At 41.1% G+C, this 19,576-nt stretch overlaps 1 protein-coding gene across 1 annotated transcript in view; it reads right to left on the bottom strand.

The window, feature by feature from the left end:
• Positions 1-5,312: 5,312 nt before the first annotated feature.
• STK38 (serine/threonine kinase 38) overlaps positions 5,313-19,576 on the bottom strand; it is a 55,460-nt gene continuing 41,196 nt past the window's right edge. Inside the window, exons 6-14 of the mRNA XM_049765375.1 lie at positions 18,910-19,033; positions 16,724-16,878; positions 14,643-14,745; positions 13,328-13,389; positions 11,440-11,557; positions 9,901-10,024; positions 8,697-8,792; positions 7,213-7,307; positions 5,313-6,227 (exon numbers count right to left, since the gene is read on the bottom strand). Coding sequence (XP_049621332.1) covers positions 6,097-6,227; positions 7,213-7,307; positions 8,697-8,792; positions 9,901-10,024; positions 11,440-11,557; positions 13,328-13,389; positions 14,643-14,745; positions 16,724-16,878; positions 18,910-19,033 — 1,008 coding nt within the window. The 3' untranslated portion in view covers positions 5,313-6,096. The remainder of the gene's footprint in view (positions 6,228-7,212; positions 7,308-8,696; positions 8,793-9,900; positions 10,025-11,439; positions 11,558-13,327; positions 13,390-14,642; positions 14,746-16,723; positions 16,879-18,909; positions 19,034-19,576) is intronic.

The following is a 19,576-nucleotide window of genomic DNA, read 5'->3' on the forward strand; positions in this document are numbered from 1 at the left end:
AAATCCTTTTGTTTCCAGGAATTCTTTTTATTTCCTTTCTGACCCACTGTTTAGTAAAGAGCTAGTTTTCAGGTGTCTGCACTATTTCTCAATTTGTTTGTGATTAACATCTATTTTCAGTGCTTCATGGTCTGTGAAGGTAGTTGGTATGATTTCTATCCTCCTGACTAAATAGAATGTTTTGTGTCCCAGCACATGGCCTATTCTGGAGAATGTCCTGTACACTAGAATGTTTATTTGGCTTTTGGGGGATGATAACCACATATATATATAAAGCTCCCCTTTTTTTTTTGGTTTTTGGGTCACACCTGGCAGCACTCAGGGGCTACTTCTGGCTCTACGCTCAGAAATCACTCCTGGCAGGCTCAGGGGACCATATGAGATGCCGGGATTTGAACCACTGTCCTTCTGCATGCAAGGCAAATGCCCTACCTCCATGCTCTCTCTCCAGCCCCAAAGCTCCCCTTTCATTTCTTCCTTCAAAACAAGTATTTCCTTATATAATTCCTGTCTAGTTGATCTATTGAGAAGTAACACAGCAGTTTCCTACCACTACAGTGTTGCTATCGATGTCTATTACTAGTAGTTTTGGTTTTGTTTTGGGGCCATGCCAGCAGCGCTCAGGGGTTACCCCTGGCTCTGTGCTCAGAAATCACTCCTGGCAGGCACAGGGGACCATATGGGATGCCGGGATTCGAACCAACATTGGTCTTGGATCAGCCGCTTGCAAGGCAAATGCCCTTCCACTGTGCTAATTCTCCAGGCCCTATTATTATTAGTTTAAGTATTCTGATGGTCCCTCATTATGTACATATGTATTTGGGAGTGTGAATTCTTCAGTGTACATGTCCCTTTATCATTAAGAAATAACCACTTCTGGGCCCGGAGAGATAGCGCAGCAGCGTTTGCTTGCAAGCAGCCAATCCAGGACCAAAGGTGGTTGGTTCGAATCCCGGTGTCCCATATGGTCCCCCGTGCCTGCCAGGGGCTATTTCTGAGCAGACAGCCAGGAGGAACCCCTGAGCACTGCTGGGTGTGACCCAAAAACTAAAAAAAAAAAAAAAAAGAAATAACCACTTCTGTTTCTTTTTGAGCCTGAAGTCTTCACTATTTTAATACTAGTATGCTCACCTTGGTCTTTTTGAGAGGGTTGTTCGCTTTAAAAGCTGTCTTCTTTCCTTTTACTTTGTGTTTGCTCAGACTGTTCAAATGTGCTTCTTGCAGATAGCATAATGTTGTTGTTGGATTAATTTTCTAATCCATCTTGACAGCCACTCTGTCTCTTTACTGGTGCATCTGGTCCACTGACAAATTACTGCCATGAAGTTTTATGCTTTGTATAGAAGTACTGTGTATTATGGTTTTTGACTTAAAGTAGCCCTTTTAGTTTTTCTCTTAAAGGTGGTTTTGAATCCATGAAGTTCCTGAGTTGTATATGATGTTGTGTATTGTTCCTTAAAATATGAATTAGAGTCTGGCTGGGTTAATTATTCTTTTTGAGACATTCATTTATTAATTTTTTCACTATATCGCATGACTGTCTTCAGGGCAAAACTTTCCTTTAGTAAATCTGCTGTAAATCTTACAGATTTTCCTTTGCAAGTAATTTCTTTCTTTTTTTTTTGATCTTGTTGCTTTCAGTATTCTATCTCCATTTATGGTACTCTGATAAAAATTGCCTCAGGGTATTTTTATTTCAGTCTCTTTTTTTAGCTGGTACTCAAAAACGTGGGTGTATGTGTTCTCCAGCTCTAAGAACTCAACAATGTTGTCTTTAACTGCTGCCTCTTCATAAGGTTTTCTTCCTGGCTTTCTGGGATCTCAATGATTCTTATATTGTTTCTCTTAAATTCATCCCGGTTATCTTGTCATCCGGTCGTTTGAGGCTTTTTTCCATCTTCTGTTGTTATCTGGAGGTTTTCTTGTACTTCACCTCCAAGATCACTAATTCAGTCCTCAGTAGCTATACTCTGCCTACCAAGTTTTTCCATTTTGACATTTCTGATAGTATTTTTCTCACTTCTGTTCTCATCTCCTCTTTTATTAGCAGTATGTTCCTTTTTGTTATTAAATTTCATTTAACAACCTAAGCATTTCCACTGTGAACTGTTTCAGAGAGATCATTAGGGGATTACTACTGATTGATTGGGCCTGCAATTTTCACTCACAAGGCATGGTGGGGTTTTGTGCTGCTTTCCCATGATCCTTCTGTAGTCTCAAGGTGCTTCTTTCCTATGTCACTCAGTCTTTCCCACTGCCAGGGAGGTCTCAGGGGTTTATGTGGGTGAGATTATCTTGTGGCTGCAAAGCAGCCTGACCCTGTGGGTGGAAAACAAGTCCATTGTTTGGGTAAACTAGGTAGTGCCATCACCAGACTGTGCACCTTTGGCCTCCACCTACCAACCTCTTGCCACGAATCCATACTCCTGGTTATGCTACATTTTGTTTCTTTCCTATGCTGTGGAACTGTGCCTTGTCTCCTCCTGCGTCCTTGCACTGCCTTAAAATAGTGTGAAGAACTACACATAGAACTCAAATGCCCATAACATCCAAGATAGACCTAATCTAGAAATAGTAAGGACTGAAGTAAGTCCCATCCTTTACAAATTAATGAAACTCAGGGTTGACCCCAAGTTGGAAAGATGGGATGGGGCTGTAACACTGTGCCCAAAGGGTCTAGCAGGGTTATTTCTCTCATTGCGTCTCCACTGGGTCTTACTGCACTGAGGCTTGTATCACAAACTTCTTGAGCACAAACTTAGAAGACTCAAAAGAGCATACAGCCAGACCCCAAGATATAAGGCTCTCTCTCTCTCTCTCTCTCTCTCTCTCTCTCTCTCTCTCTCTCTCTCTCTCTCTCCCCTCTCTCTCTCTCTCCTCTCCTCTCCCTCCCCCCCTCCTTCTCTCTCTCTCTCTCTCTCTCTCTCTCTCTCTCTCTCTCTCTCTCTCTCTCAGGACTCAAAAGAGCATACAGCCAGACCCCAAGATATAAGGGTCTCTCTCTCTCTCTCATCTCCTCTCTCTCTCTCCTCTCCTCTCCCTCTCTCTCCCTCCCTCCCTCCCTCTCCTCTCCGCTCCCTCTCTCTCCCTCCCTCCCTCCCTCCCTCCCTCTCTCTCTCTCTCTCAGGACTCAAAAGAGCATACAGCCAGACCCCAAGATATAAGGCTCTCTCTCTCTCTCTCTCTCTCTCTCTCATCTCCTCTCTCTCCTCTCCTCTCCCTCTCTCTCCCTCCCTCCCTCCCTCTCTCAAGAGCATACAGCCAGACCCCAAGATATAAGGCTCTCTCTCTCTCATCTCCTCTCTCTCTCTCTCTCTCTCTCCTCTCCCTCCCTCCCTCCCCCCCCCCTCTCTCAGGACTCAAAAGAGCATACAGCCAGACCCCAAGATATAAGGCTCTCTCTCTCTCTCATCTCCTCTCTCTCTCCTCTCCTCTCTCTCTCCTCTCTCTTCCTCCCTCCCTCCCTCCCTCCCTCCCTCCCTCTCTCTCCTCTCCTCTCTCCTCTCCCTCTCTCTCCCTCCCTCCCTCCCTCCCTCCCTCTCTCTCCTCTCCTCTCCCTCTCCCTCCCTCCCTCCCTCTCTCTCCTCTCCTCTCTCTCTCTCCCTCCCTCCCTCCCTCTCTCTCTCCTCTCTCTCTCTCTCCTCTCTCTCTCTCTCTCTCTCTCTGACGTCTGCTCTTCAAATTCCTGTCCTTCCTTGAACATGTCTCTCGCCTGTTTGTTTCTTTGCTTTGTCTTTCTACTCTGGAGAAGCCAATGTACTCTCTTGAACAGTTAATTATTCTTTTTCTCCCCACATATCTAAGTATATTTCACTTAGCTAGGAGAGAGGGAGTGAAGAAGGGAAAAAGGAGGAGGAAGAGGGAGGGAGGGAGGGAGGGGAGGTAGAAGGGAGGGAGGAAGTAAGGAACTTTGAATAAAGATAGCTAGGAAGTTCTACAATGGTTTGCAGGCAAAGGATTTAAAAGAAGACATGAGCACTCTGCAAATTCAAATTGCAACCCAAGGAAGTTTTAAAGCACACCACAGATATATTCCTATTTTCACACAGTTTATTCAGAAGTTTCAAAGTTAAAAATACAGGCATTCCCCCCCTCCCCAAATCATCCCTGCCACTCCCCCAACACACAAACCCTTTGTCACTTTTCACCATGTTTACTCACTCTTGCAAAACACATGGTAGGTGGGGGTCAGTACCCCAAGTATTTGGTAATAAAAAGAAACTACAAAGTTACACAAAGGATTCTTACTTCCTTCTTACTAACAGACTATGAATGAAAGGCTAAGGGGCAAACAGGCTACCTTCATCCAAAGTTAATATAGTCTTTTTTTTCTTCTGACATTAAAACCCAAATCAGTTTCACTTGTAAATGTAACTTTGATATTCCATTTTTCTTTTCTGAATGGCTAAGCTAGGAAATATTTCCCTTCCTAAGTTGACCTTAACCATCTTGAGGCTGACAGAAATCATTCTTTGTGACTGGCAAAGTTACCATACAGGTGCAAATGATGCTTTCAGAGTTATCAAACTTTTAAAAAGCAATGATATGGGGGCCAGAGAGATAGCACAGCGGTGTTTGCCTTGCAAGCAGAAGATCCAGGACCTAAGGTGGTTGGTTCGAATCCTGGTGTCCCATATGGTCCCCCATGCCTGCCAGGAGCTATTTCTGAGCAGACAGCCAGGAGTAACCCCTGAGCACCGCCAGGTGTGGCCCAAAAAAACAAAAAAAAAGCAATGCTACATTAAAATGGAGTTTCCACATTTTCCTGACATAGCAAAATTCCTCAAAAGGTGGTGGCAGTTATGAAAGAGAAGGCACTTTATGCTAATTTTGAGGTCCTCTCTAGGGAGAGCACCAGAAGAGCAGTGGCCTAAGCAGTCCCACTGCTGGTGACCCTGTAGGGAGAGAGGAGCACCTCCAGTTGACCCTGTGGAGAGAGAGGAGCACCCTCCAGGTAGGCATCTGCAAAGAAAAACTTTGTAATCTTGATTCCAAGGCAAGATGGTCAATTAAAGTAGTAGGGAAAGGATAAATACTAAGAGAGACACAAAACACAGTTGCACCAAGGGCTGAGGAGTGAACTGCAATTTCTATGGTCTGGTTCCTTCAACCCTTCTGAGTAGGTTCTGGAAACCTTGCAGGAACATGAGCAGCACCTTAACCATGAGGTTCCAGGTCTCCTACCTCTGCTTGGCCACTCCTTCCTGTATTCCAGAAACTGACAGTTCCTATTGACGGCACATGTGGCTGTTGCTGATTTATTGCAGTTATCTGTCTTAGAGATATTCTGCTACAGCTGTGATGGAAAAGGGTGTTTCACTTGATCCAAAGCTCCTTAGCAATGCCCATTGGTTTTGGGATCTCTAAGAGCTAAGTTTGATTTCTCCCCTTTCCTTGTCACTCAGAAAAGCAGCGTGAAAATTTTCAGTGGGTAAGAGGGAGATGATAAATCAAAGAACTGAGAGTCTTTTTCCTAGTACCATAAATAAAGTGCACCATGATGGAGGAGGCTATAAAAAGCCACTCACCCAAGGCTGAGGTATGGGGAGAAATTATCACTGCTACCCCTCACAGAGGATAGTGGATCATTTTCTTCAGCGAGAATGCTGGCTGCTCAGGCTTCCATTATTGCTTTATTTCTTTAGTACTATGGAACTTTTAGTTGTAAAGAGAAAAGAGAAATACTTTGTGGGCTTGGCAGAAAGCATGTCACGAAATCACAAGAATTGGCTGTTATTTGAGGAAGTGTATGTTACAATGTCAAGAAAGTTTAGATGGCTGTTTTTTTCTACCTTCATTCTGAAGAACTCAGGAGAAAAGATTTTTCAAATATTTATCAAATTGGCTCATGACACTTCTAAAGAAGCTGGACAGCAGTCTATGGCTGATGCAGTAGAAACAGTTGTCTCTCTTCTATAGGTTTTCAGATGTATTATGGAGAAAAATCCACTTACTATCACATTTCAAGAGACTTGACTATAACATACTCGTGGGTTCCATGAACTTCTTAGAAGCACTTTAAAAAGAGTATGTGAGAGAAAAACCGTGATGGTATACAAAGAACTCTACTCCATTTAAGATTCCATCTGAAGAGTGTTATTTGGCTGCTTTCATGTAGGAAGGTATTGCTCCCCGAGCTGTCAGGCCCTCAAAGCGCTTATATGTGTAATTGATGAAGACCCAATCTTTGTTCTTGTAGTCCGTCTCAGGGTGGTTACTTGCTGCCACTAGGAAAGAAATACACAGTGAGAATGTGGTCCCTTACCCTACAGATCCCGCTGCAGTGAACTGAGATAACATTCTGAAGATAATGTTTCTATTTTCCAAATTGTACAAAACTTCTACATTTGCTTGCCTATGGTTTTTTTGTTTTGTTTTGTTTGTTTTTAGTTTTTGAGCCACAACTGGTGATACTCAGGGGGTTACTCCTGGCTCTCTATTTAGAAATCACTCCTGGCAGGAGCCCTACTGCTGTGCTATCTCTCTGTTCTTTTTTTTTTTTTTTTTTTTTTTTTTTGGTTTTTGGGTCACACCCGTTTGACGCTCAGGGTTTACTCCTGGCTACGCGCTCAGAAATCACCCCTGGCTTGGGGGGACCATATGGGACGCCGGGGAATTGAACCACTGTCAGTCCTATGCTAGCGCTTGCAAGGCAGACACCTTACCTCTAGCGCCACCTTCCCGGCCCCTTTTTTTTTTTTTTTGGTTTTTGGGTCACACCTGGCATTGCTCAGGGGTTACTCCTGGCTGTCTGCTCAGAAATAGCTCCTGGCAAGCACGGGGACCATATGGGACACCGGGATTCAAACCAGCCACCTTTGGTCCTGGATCGGCTGCTTGCAAGGCAAACGCCGCTGTGCTATCTCTCCGGGCCCCTATCTCTCCGTTCTTGCCTATGTTTTAAATCTTCTGTTTTTGATCAGTGTTTTTTATTTTCTTAATATTTTGTCATTTTAAGTTAATCTAACCATTAATTTAATAAATAACAAAATAACAGACCTGTGTGACTTATCCACCCAGGTGAATTCTTAAACATGAGGGTTTTATTTCCATTTGATAAGGCCTCACTCCTACCGGCATAAACACTGGAAAATACTTACAAAGACATATATACAGAAATCAATCTGCATATTCTCTGCCCTGTAAACAGCACCTCAAAACTGGAGGGGGAGTAGGAAGTAATGCAGCAAAAGACCATGCTGGAAATATTACCTGTTGGCTTAAGAATATCAGATTCTGGAAACTCATCAAAGTTTGAGGTATCATCAATACTTTTGATTTCAATAGATATTGCAGCTGGTCTCTCTCTGCCAATAATAGACATGACAAAAATTAGTGCTCACAAATCATACCTAGTCAAATATTTCTTTTGTTTGTTTGGCTGGTTTTTTTGGGCCACACCCAGTGACACTCAGGGGTTATTCCTGGCTATGCACTCAGAAACTGCTTCTAGCTTGGGGGACCATATGGGACACCAAGGGACCAAACCATGGTCCGTCCTAGGCTAATACCAGCAAGGCCTTACCGCTTTGCGACACTGCTCGGGCAACAACCTAGTCAAATATTTCTTTTTTTTTTTTTTTTTTTTTTGATTTTTGGGCCACACCCGGCAGTGCTCAGGGGTTATTCCTGGCTGTCTGCTCAGAAATAGCTCCTGGCAGGCACGGGGGACCATATGGGACACCAGGATTCGAACCAACCACCTTTGGTCCTGGATCGGCTGCTTGCAAGGCAAACGCCACTGTGCTATCTCTCCGGGCCCCCGTCAAATATTTCTTAAACAAACAAACAAACCCTGGTCTAACAAGCAGACACCATTCACACACAAGCACCATTTATTTTCTACAAAATAGCTTCTAACCACTGACTAACCAGCCTAGCAATTACATTCAAACTCAGGATGAAAATATATAAAAATTATTCACAGATCATAGACAGACAATAATAATAGACATAGACATTCACAGATCATAGACAAGAATAACAGTATACATTAAATTCCAAGTTAAATCTTTCCTCTGTCTTCTAAAAAGGGATCAAGAATTCCTAAGTACTTCTCATGTAGGGCTCCGCCTTCTTTTACCAGAGGTAAAAGTGTAACAACAGGGCCCGGAGAGATAGCACAGTGGCGTTTGCCTTGCAAGCAGCCGATCCAAGACCAAAGGTGGTTGGTTCGAATCCCGGTGTCCCATATGGTCCCCCGTGCCTGCCAGGAGCTATTTCTGAGCAGACAGCCAGGAGTAACCCCTGAGCACCGCCGGGTGTGGCCCAAAAACCAAAAAAAAAAAAAAAAAAAGTGTAACAACAGTGGGACAAAAAAGCAACAAAAAGGGGGTCAAGGTAAAAACACAAGGATACAAAATCAAAACATAACTATTCTCTTTTCTCCCTATTCGTGGCTCTCAGCAGAGGTTAATGTGTTGTAAAATAGAAATAAGGTGACATAATTCTTAGATACTGCCTTCATCACAGTACCCAATGTTCACTGCATTTTGTATATCACAGCTGCCTTCATTATCTCCCACAACACATGACACATGCCTAAGAAGAATCCCCTGCCAGTCTTCACCATGAATGAAAAACAGAAAACAAACATGAATTATAAGAATCTCTCATTCTACCAGTATTGTTGCTTCCAAACTAGTAATGGAACTACAAATTTTCTGATAATCCTCAAAGCTTTTATGTGAATATACCTGATGTGTTCCCAGTCAACACCTTCAAAAAAAGAATTACTTTTGATTTCTTCAACACCAGGAGCTCCAATTCTATGTTCCCATTCACAGCAGAATCTGGAAAAAAACGGAGGCCTTTTAGTATACCTTAAATATGCTCTGAAGAATTATGTTATGTATTGTCCTTCCACTGTAACTTTACCTTGTCCTCTTTCTTTGCATCCTTGTTCTCATAATTACAAATAAAAAATTAAAAAAAAAAATATGCTCTGAAGAAAAAGAAAATGGGATTGTTTGGAAAGATAATACAGAGAGTAGGGCACTTGTGCTGCATATGGCTGACCCCAGATTTAAACTCCAGTATCCTGTATGGTTCCTCGAGCGTACCAAGAGTATAACTGGGTTAACCAAAAAAACAAACAAACAAACAAAAACCAAACAATGACAAAAATAGCACAGCAGATAAGGTTGCACGCCTTGCATGCAACCAACCCAGGTTTGATCTTGGCACTCCATATGGTTCCCCAGTTTCTGCCAGGAGTGATCTGGCACAAAGCCAGAAGTAAGCTCAAAGTACTGCTGGGTATGGCCCATAAGCAAAAATTAAGACAAAAACAAAAGCCTTCAGGGAAGGAAAGGGGGAAGGTATGGAAAAGGGATAGAAGGGAAGGGAGGAAAAGAAAAGGGAGGGAAGGGATGGGATAATTTAGAACCAGAGCCTATTTGCCTTGAACGAAGCCAACTTGGGTTCAATCCCATATGGGGCCTCCAAGCTTGCCAGGAGTGATATCTGAGAGCTGAACTAGGAGTAACCCCCGAGTATCACGAGTGGTGCCCCCAAACAAATAAACAAAAATAAAATAAGAAAGGAAAAAAAAACGGGGCCGGAGAGATAGCACAGCAGCATTTGCCTTGCAAGCAGCCAACCCAGGACCTAAGTGGTTGGTTCGAATCCGGCGACCCATATGGTCCCCCGTGCCTGCCAGGAGCTATTTCTGAGCAGATAGCCAGGAGTAACCCCTGAGCACCGCCAGGTGTGGACCAAAAACACCCCCCACCCAAAAAAAAGAAAGGAAAAAGAAAGGAAAAAAAACAATCTCCCTCATCGTTTTTTTAAGTGGAATTAAATAAGGGGGAGAGATTAAAAAAAGATTGTAAGGTTTTATAAAAATAGATTCACTCATGTCATTTAAAGGTAAAAAAGGAGATGTTTTTTGACTGATACCTCAAAATTAGATCCTTAGCTTTTTCAGAGATAGGAACTTCTGGAGGAAAAGTCAAAGTTTCTTTCCAATTCATCACCTTCTTATACGTTTCTTGAGGAGTCTCAGAACAAAAAGGTGGATAGCCTGTAATTAAAAAAAGGGACTTCAGAGCTTTTATATCCTGTAATATTGAGTCAAAGAGTATTCTCTTTAATATAATTCTGTACCTTTAAGAACCACTATGTAAAAAAAAAAAAAAAAAAAAAAAAAAAGAACCATTATGTCCTCCATGATATGGACATGATTTTTCTATTCATTCCCAGAAAACATCTAAACAAATATTCTCACCCCCAAACCCCCACCAAAGTCTTAAAGCTAAAGTGAAATGGTATTTCTGCTACCACTAGGGAGCCAGATCATAACTGAAATTAGGGGAAAAAAATAAAGTAGAATTATAAATGTGCCCAAGAAATGAAAGGATTTGAAATAACATCCTTAAGAAATGAAATTCTGGGCCTGGAGAGATAGCACAGCGGCGTTTGCCTTGCAAGCAGCCAATCCAGGACCAAAGGTGGTTGGTTGGAATCCCGGTGTCCCATATGGTCTCCCCCCCCACCACCCAGTGCCTGCCAGGAGCTATTTCTGAGCAGACAGCCAGGAGTAACCCCTGAGCACCGCTGGGTGTGGCCCAAAAGCCAAAAAAGAAAAGAAAAGAAATTCTTTTGGGGGCCGGAAATATAGCATGGAGGTAAGGCATTTGCCTTGCATGCAGAAGGTCGGTGGTTCAAATCCCAGCATTCCATATGTCCCCCCCGAGTGTACCAGGAGCAATTTTTGAGCGTAGAGCAGGAGTAACCCCTGAGCGCTGCTTGCTGGGTGTGACTCAAAAAACCAAAAAAAAAAAGAAAAGAAATAAAATTCTGACACTATCCTAATGTGAGAACAGTAGCAAATAAGCTGAATGAGAAAAAAAGCAGGCTTTTGGAGAGCAGCATATCTCTTTTTGAGAAGTACAAGTCAGAGAAGGAGCGCACATTTCTGCTCTCCATACAGTGTCTGCATTCACCACCAAAGGCACCCAAGACAATGTGGCCAGACAGATGCCATCAGTCACCCTCCCAAATTCATTCATTTCTACCATGAAATACTCACTTTTCTATTGCTCACAGGCATATTACCACCCCCACAAAGGTGTCCCCAAAATATGCAGACATACCATCCAAATTAGAGGGAGAAAGGGCAGAGAGTTCCATACTTTGAAGGCTTTGAAAGAAAGGGGATAAGAAGTTTGAGGGGAAATGCCCACTTAAGGCTCTCTACATTCAATGGGTATTTAATAAATGCCAATGACTTAAAAAGCTGCTAGATGAAGATGAAAGAAAGCAAGACAAGTGATCAGCAAAGCAACCACAGGATGCCCATTGCATGCCACGAGTTTCTACCCAGTTTTCAGTTTAAAGGCAGTTTTAAATCACCCCAACTGAAACAGAGCCCATTATCAACACAGGATTCATCTTTCCTGGCTGTGCAGAAAAGATCTCTGAAAGCATGCAACTTACCGATGAGCATCTCATACATGATCACCCCAAGCGACCACCAATCACAGAGCTTGTTGTACCCAGTCTGCATGAACACCTCGGGAGCAATGTAGTCAGGAGTACCTACTGTGGAAAAGGCCTGAAACATGTATCACACATCAGGGAGACCCAGCAGTCAGGAGGATGACCAGAATTCTAGAGACCAAAGGCTCAAGCATCAACAACTGCTACCCAAAAACTATATAAGCAGGATTTGCAAGTAGCTTAATTGCAAGTCTGATTTGCCAGAGAGCTTCTGAAGTGAGTAATAAAACTGTGTTAGTGATGCTGGGAGTGAACTCAGGTTAGACACGTGCAAAGCAAGTGTCCTACCTGCTATACTATTGATCTGACCCCAATCATGCTATTTTTTTTTTTTTTTTTTTTTTTTTTTTTGTGGTTTTTGGGTCACACCCGGCAGTGCTCAGGGGTTATTCCTGGCTCCAGGCTCAGAAATTGCTCCTGGCAGGCACGGGAGGACCATATATGGGACGCCGGGATTCGAACCGATGACCTCCTGCATGAGAGGCAAACGCCTTACCTCCATGCTATCTCTCCGGCCCCCAATCATGCTATTTTTAAGCTTCAGGCATAACTTCATGTGTACATAATAATCAAGTGATTGAGTTAAATAATAAGCATTCTATTATTTCCAGTTTTAAAACGTAAGTTCTTTGTTTATACAAATTAGGAAAGAGTGAGTCAGATGAATGGAGAAATATTGTCTACCCTCTAGAATCAAAATTTCTTTTAGTTTCAGAACCACTGTCTTTTTTTTTTTTTTTGGTTTTTGGGCCACACCCATTTGACGCTCAGGGGTTACTCCTGGCTATACGCTCAGAAATTGCCCCTGGCTTGGGGGGACCATATGAGACGCCGGGGGATCGAACCGCTGTCCGCTGTCCGTCCTATGGTAGCGCTTGCAAGGCAGACACCTTACCTCTAGCGCCACCTTCCCAGCCCCAGAACCACTGTCTTAAAAATACTAAAAGTAGGGCCCGGAGAGATAGCACAGCGGCGTTTGCCTTGCAAGCAGCTGATCCAGGACCAAAGGTGGTTGGTTGGAATCCCGGTGTCCCATATGGTCCCCCGTGCCTGCCAGGAGCTATTTCTGAGCAGACAGCCAGGAGTAACCCCTGAGCAATGCCGGGTGTGGCCCAAAATCCAAAAAAAAAAAAAAAAAAAAAATACTAAAAGTATTTGTTCTTCCTTTCACTTTGAAGTAGGGAAAATGTGAGCTGGGGAAGACAGTTCAGGGGTTAAGATTTTGCTTGCAGCCAGTATCAGTTCAGTTCAATGCCCAAACCAATGAGATCTCCATTGCTACAGTCTCCAAAGCGCCACTAAGTGTTACCCTTGAGCAGAGCCAAGATGAGCCCCTGAATGCACCCTGAACAGGTGCGACCCAAACTCCTCCCCACAAAAAGGAAAAAAGTTTGAATTCAAAGTAAGGGGTTATCACCTACATAAAAGTTCAGAATAAGGTTACCTATAAAAATGTGTAAAGCTGGGGCCAGGGTAATAGCAAGTGGTAGGGCATTTGCCTTGTACGCGGCCAACCTGGGATCTCTCCGAGTTTGATTCCTGGTCCCCCCCCCCCCCCCCGAGCCTGCCAGGAGCGATCTCTGAGAGCATAGCCAAGAGGAACTCCTGAGCAATGCCAGGTGTGCCTCAAAAACCAGTGTTTAAAGGCATGTGTTTAAAGCAAAGTAACCTAATATTTGCTCTCCTTTGGGTGCTATAGTCATTAACAACTGTGATCTACTAAGGTAATCTAAAAATTAAGAAATATACTGCTTTACTTCATGTGCACTTTTTTTTTAACTAAACATATAGGTTTATACCAACAGAAGATACAAGTATTACTTACGAGCTGACGTCTATTTCTTTTCCATGTTTCTGCTTTCCTTTTGGAATTCATATTCTGGAAAGCTAAGAATAGAGAAAACAAATCTTCACCAGAATTCAGAGAGAAATAGTTTGCTATAAATTTTTACCCTGGTTGAAGTCATTTGAAATCCTAAAGTCTTGTTTTTCTGCATATAAGTCGTAAATGTGGATGATACACTTCTCAAACTGTTTATAAGCTCAAATTATAGCCTCAAAATCATTTGTTTCAAGAATGACAGAGAGGAGCTAGTGACATAGCATGGAGGTAAAAGCGTTTGCCTTGCATGCAGAAGGACGATGGTTCGAATCCCGGCATCCCATATGGTCCCCTGAGCCTGCCAGGAGCGATTTCTGAGCGTAGAGCCAGGAGTAACCCCTGAGCACTGACAGGTGTGACCCCCCCCCCCAAAAAAAAGAATGGCAGAGAGGGGACGAAGAGATAGCACAGTGGTAGGGCATTTGCTTTGCATGAGGCCAACCTGCGAGGGACCCGGTTCGATTCCCAGTATCTCATATGGTTCCCCAGCCTGCCAAGAGTGATTTCTGAGTGCAGAGCCAGAAGTAACCCCTACGCACCACTGGGTGTGGCCCTAAAACCAATCAATCAACCAACCAATAAATAAGTAAAGTTTAAAATTTCAAAAAAAAAAAAAAAAAAAAAGAATGACAAAGAACTGTGTAATGATACATATGCAGCTCTCTGATATAAATTTTGTGTATAGACAGGACCAACCAACCAGATCTCAAACAGAATTGTATGAAATTAAGTCTTATTAGAAGTCCTACCAAAGTGGGTCAAAATTGCTCACAATTTTTTAAATTACCATTACATTTCCAAGTATAATAACAGCTACAGAATCAGAAACTTCTGAAATGTAATACAGTTTAAATAAGTTATTTTAGAATTGACTAATTTTTCTGCAGTTTCAATGGTTTGATAAAACTCTTTCAAGAGAAATTTCTGTCATGACAGGAAGAAGTCACTAAGAGGAATTTAATCTGGAATTGTTCTCAGGATCTTTTTCTTCTCAAAGTCTGGCTTGCTTATCCCATATTGATTTTCTCTACTCAAGCAGAGCACCAAAGAAGGCTGACTTGGACATCTGCCTTAGCATATTTGATAGCATTCATATAACACATATCACAGGCAAACCTGCAGAGATATCTTTCTTCTCTACAGATTCAGGCTGTGTTGAGATCCTAACCTGCTCTATTTTCGCTATCAAAAAAAATCTCTTCTATACCTAAGAGACCCCCCCCCCCAAAAAAAGCCTAATATGACTATTAATACTTACTGAAATCACTGGGGAGACTATGGTTCAGATTCCTATAAAATTCTGTCCTATGTGCCTTTTTCAGTCCTGTGCAAAGGCCAAAGTCAGAAAGTTTCACATGGCCCTACGGGAAACAAAACAAGGTAACAAATGGATAAATATTCATGGATGTAGGAAAGAACATATCTTCTCCAGTCCAGACATAACCATTATAGTTCCAAGGAAGGCACCTATTTTGAGAGGAAAATAAAATAGCAAATACAGCTTTAAAATGCCAAATCTTATTTACTAATACTAAGATCCCAAATCCTATTTACTAATAAAATAATTTAACTTTCTATATGATCTAAATTTTCATCCAAATATAAACTTGTAACATTGCTGAACCCTTCAAAGTATCAAAGATTATTACTTTGTTTTGGGATCACACCTGGCTCAGTGCTCAAGGATCAATTCTAGTAGGGTTGGGGGTTCCATACGGGAACCTAATCTGGAAATCTAATCTGGGTAGGTCCCGTACAAGGAAAGTGCCCTAGGATTTTATCATGTTTTAAAACCAGCTCGAAATAAATATTCTGAGTTTTTATTATTAGCTTCGAAATCATTCTGAAATTTCTATTATGGGCCTCAAAATTATCACTCTTAGGGTCAGTAAGATGGCACAGGGGCTCATTGTGTAAGCGAAACTTGAGTTCAAGCCCTGGTTCCAATTGGCCCCCACACCACTGACTGTAGCCCTGGAGTCTCCCGAGTGGCACAGCAAGGCCTAATGACCTCCTCACTCCATCTCCCCAGGCCCTAGCATTGAACACTCTAGAGACCTGGTCAAGTTTCATGAGTGGTAGATGGCCCCAGAGTACTAATTGGGAAGTTTTCCAAAAATAAATAATAAAAATAAAATTACTGTTTAAATCTGCATCATATTCAATTCAACTGACTCAGTATATCATTGTTTAATTAACCATCTACTAGAATTGGATAATTACTCCATTTCCCTTCTTTGCCTCAAGTAAGTTGAATAAGCACCTCTTCGACAGGGAAGGACTATATTCCCAAACAACTGTCCACAGAACAGAGGATGGTCTTAAAAACTGTTCTTAAATGAAAAGTACATGCTCGGGGCTGGTGAGATGGCATGGAGGTAAGGCGTTTGCCTTTCATGCAGAAGGACGGTGGTTCGAATCCCGGCAATAGGACGTTGCCTTGCACACAGCCGACCCAGAACAAATGGTAGTTTGAATCCTGACACCCCAGATGGACCCCCAAGCCAGCCAGGAGTGATTTCTGAGCACAGAGCCAGGAGTAACCCCTGAACGCCGCCAGGTGTGACCCAAAAACAAAAACGAACAACAACAAAAAAAAAATACAGGGGATGACCTCATAGCTCAGGGGTTAAGACCACTGGTCTCGTAAAACATAAAAACAGAGGGGGGGGGCAGAGAGATAGCATGGAGGTAGGGTGTTTGCCTTGCATGCAGAAGGACGGTTGTTCAAATCCCAGCATCCCATGTGGCTGCCAGGAGCGATTTCCAAGTGTAGAGCCAGGGTAACCCCTGACCGTTGCCAGGTGTGACCCCAAAACCAAAAAAAAAAAAATAGGGCCGGAGCGGTGGTGCAAGCGATAAGCCATTTGCCTTGCATGCACTAACCTAGGACAAATTTCGATTCAATCCCCTGGTGTCCCATACAGTCCCCCAAGCCAGGAGTGACTTCTGAGTGCATAACCATGAGTAACCCTTGAGCATCACTGGGTGTGGCCCAAAAACAAAGCAAAAGAAACAAACAAAACAAAACAAACAACAAAATAATAATAATAATAATAAAACTTATAACTCAATTTTACTTTTGATATTTTTAAATGGCCTTTATTTTTAAGAATACTGTTCAATAAAATTATAAGCCTTATAGAAATCATAAATCTTTCAAATAAAATAAATGTATTACAAGTTTGGGAATAGCATATTGAGAGAGCAAATCAGAATTTGAAAATAAAAAACATAAGATAGCTCATGGTTCCACAGCTTGCCTACCATAGGTACTACCATAGCTTAAAGCAAAGGATGCACAGATCAGAAATCACAACATCATGTTCTGCACTATACCTTGCTGTCCAAGAGAAGGTTGTCTGGTTTGATATCTCTGTGGATGAATCCAAGTTGGTGAATGGAGTCTATAGCTAAAACTGTTTCTGCTATATAAAACTGAGTCTCCTCTTCTGTCAGGGTGTCTTTTTTCATCAAAAGAGTCATCATGTCCCCTGGAAATGAAGATACAAAAACCAACACAAACACACAGACAGAATACATGAGGAAGTGCCAGTTTTCTTTTTTTGCCATAACATAAGGAAATCCTAAAATCCTTCTGTGTTCCAGACACTCATCAGTATAAATAGAAATAGTAAATTGTTTCTATTTAAGAGGTAAAATTCACAGCACAGAAAGCAAAGTATTTTCATGTAAGCTATTGAGACTGACCATTAAGCTGTGGTTTACATGTTACTTAAGAAAGAAGAAATCTTTTCACACTAAAAATAAATTGGCTAACGAAATCTTTATACTAGAAAAAACTACTTTACTTTGCACATATATATTACACACTTGTCTCTGGCTAGAACCATACAGATTGTACTGATGTTCTTATAGGGAGGTTGAAATGTCAAACAAAAATTTAAACATATGGAGAGGGTCAAATATTCACAAAGTTCGAGAATATAAACAAATTAAAGATCACTGTTCATATCTGAGTACCCCCTCCAACAAAGGAAAAAAGAAAAAAAAAAGATCAGTGGGTATTTTCCGCCAGTGTTTTACTGTATTTAAATATAAATCAATATGCCTTATGCAACATTTACAACATACTATTGTTAATTTATTTGCAGATTCAAATTTCAATTATCTGTACTTAATGCCAGTAACAATAAATGATGAAAAAAAATTCTGATCCTAACTCAACAGATAGACGAAAGCAAAGAAAATACATGTAAGTAAATTAAAGCTAAGAGAAACAGGAAAAATTCAGTTAGGACCTCACATACAGTCATTTATGTTAGAAAACAGGGAAAAGAGAAAGAAACCTTTGATTTTAATAGAACATTAAGCTTTCTGAATTTCACTTATAATCTGGGGAGAAGTTTTTTAGTCTTGGAGAAAATTACTTTTAGGCAAAAATAAAATACTTTCTCAAAATGCCTTTTCCCCACCTTATTATTTCAATGCCAAGATTTAAAATATAGCCGTCCTGTAGCAATGAATGTATAACATAGATATGAGGGCAGTGCAAGAAAGTCAGATCTCAGTTTGCTTCATTGTCCTTGCACTATGGCCCAAAAGAGCAGCTAGTGGCCTCACCTGTGTAAGCTTGCCTAGCTGATGAGAGAGCTCAGGCCAGGTGATCTATGGTTTTGCCAGCCAACTCCACCAAGTGCAAAGGGTCCAGGAGACATGAGAAGCTATGAAAGATGGTGCAGGTAAGGCTAGAGGAAATACATGTCAAGGCTGTCTAAGCTGGTTCTTATTCCAATATAAGCACCTAAAGAAATTTCTTCTCAGTCTACCAGTCTCTTTTCTAATCTTCATCAATTGTTGATAAAAAATAGATAGATGATTGATATATAGATGATAGAGAGATAACCCTAGGTCTAAAGGTTCTCATAAAACCAAAATATTATGACACAATTTTATTTACTTTAGTATAGAACCAAAAAAAAAAACAAAGTTTTCTTCTTTCCCCAACAATACTGTTCAGTTTATCTGCTCACTGAAAACATACTGTGTTCCCCACAACAGATAGCATGTTTGTTCTGTTCTGGGTTAACTTTGGAACTAGCTGTCTTAAGAGACACACATGTTGTTACATAAAACTTGAAATCTCAGAAGTGAAAAATTAATTCTGAATACTAAGAAATGAGAAATTCATTTATTAATATTAATTATTTAAAAAGAAAAAGGTTGAAGCAAGAACTGTTAGAGCTTAAAATCTGTCACTGGTAACTTAATATACATGATTTCCATTGACAGGAAAGCAGGCAGAGTCCCTAATATTTTCCTATACATTTAAAAAGTAGAAAAGAAATCATGAGGATGAATGAGAAAGTTACTTTTATAGCACTAAGGAATATAGAAAGACACCTCAGCACAAGACAGGTTACTGACCTCTTTATAGACCTAAAAAAGATAGAGAAAGCAACTCTGTGAGGACAATTAGAAGTAGAGAGGAGGGTTAATTGGTGTGAGAGAAAAAAATCACAAAACGAAAAAGGAAAAATAACCTTTCATCATCAAGTAATTACCTCCAGGCAGGAACTCCATGATTAGGTAGAGGTTTAGCTTATCCTGAAAACTATAGAACATTTTCACAACCCACAAACTGTCTGCCTCCACTAGAATGTCACGTTCCGCACGAATGTGGCCAACCTGGAGGTATATGCATTTGATTAATGACAAGCTTTGCTTTGTTTTATTAGATTGTATATTTGTTTAAACAATTTAAATACTGTTTGAGTATTAAATTGTGGCGATGCAAAAGATATAATTTATGCTTAGGCAAACCTTCTAATTCAAAACTGACATTTGACTTGAGATATTTAGCAATGAAAACCTGAGTGATGAAAGGATTAAAAAATGGCAAAATGAATGGATTTAATGCAAACGGCAACTTAAATGATACTATAAATTGAAACTGATTAGTTAAAATTACCATTCTCTTGCATATATTTTTGTTGAAATAATTTATTATGATAAAAAGTAAATCTCCAAGATAAGAATCTCTAAAGTACTGCCTTGGGTCTACAAAAACAGTGTCTTGTTGACAACTCCACAACACTATGATGTCATTAGCATTTAGTTAGTGCTGATGTGTTCTATCAATTCTTTCTGAACTGAAATACACATAAAAACTAAGTTAAAGATTCAAATTTAAGACAGTCTTCAGTTTTTACTTAGACGAAAGCAGAAGCT

The sequence above is a fragment of the Suncus etruscus genome, chromosome 18, assembly GCF_024139225.1.
Source record: "Suncus etruscus isolate mSunEtr1 chromosome 18, mSunEtr1.pri.cur, whole genome shotgun sequence".
Taxonomy (NCBI): domain Eukaryota; kingdom Metazoa; phylum Chordata; class Mammalia; order Eulipotyphla; family Soricidae; genus Suncus; species Suncus etruscus.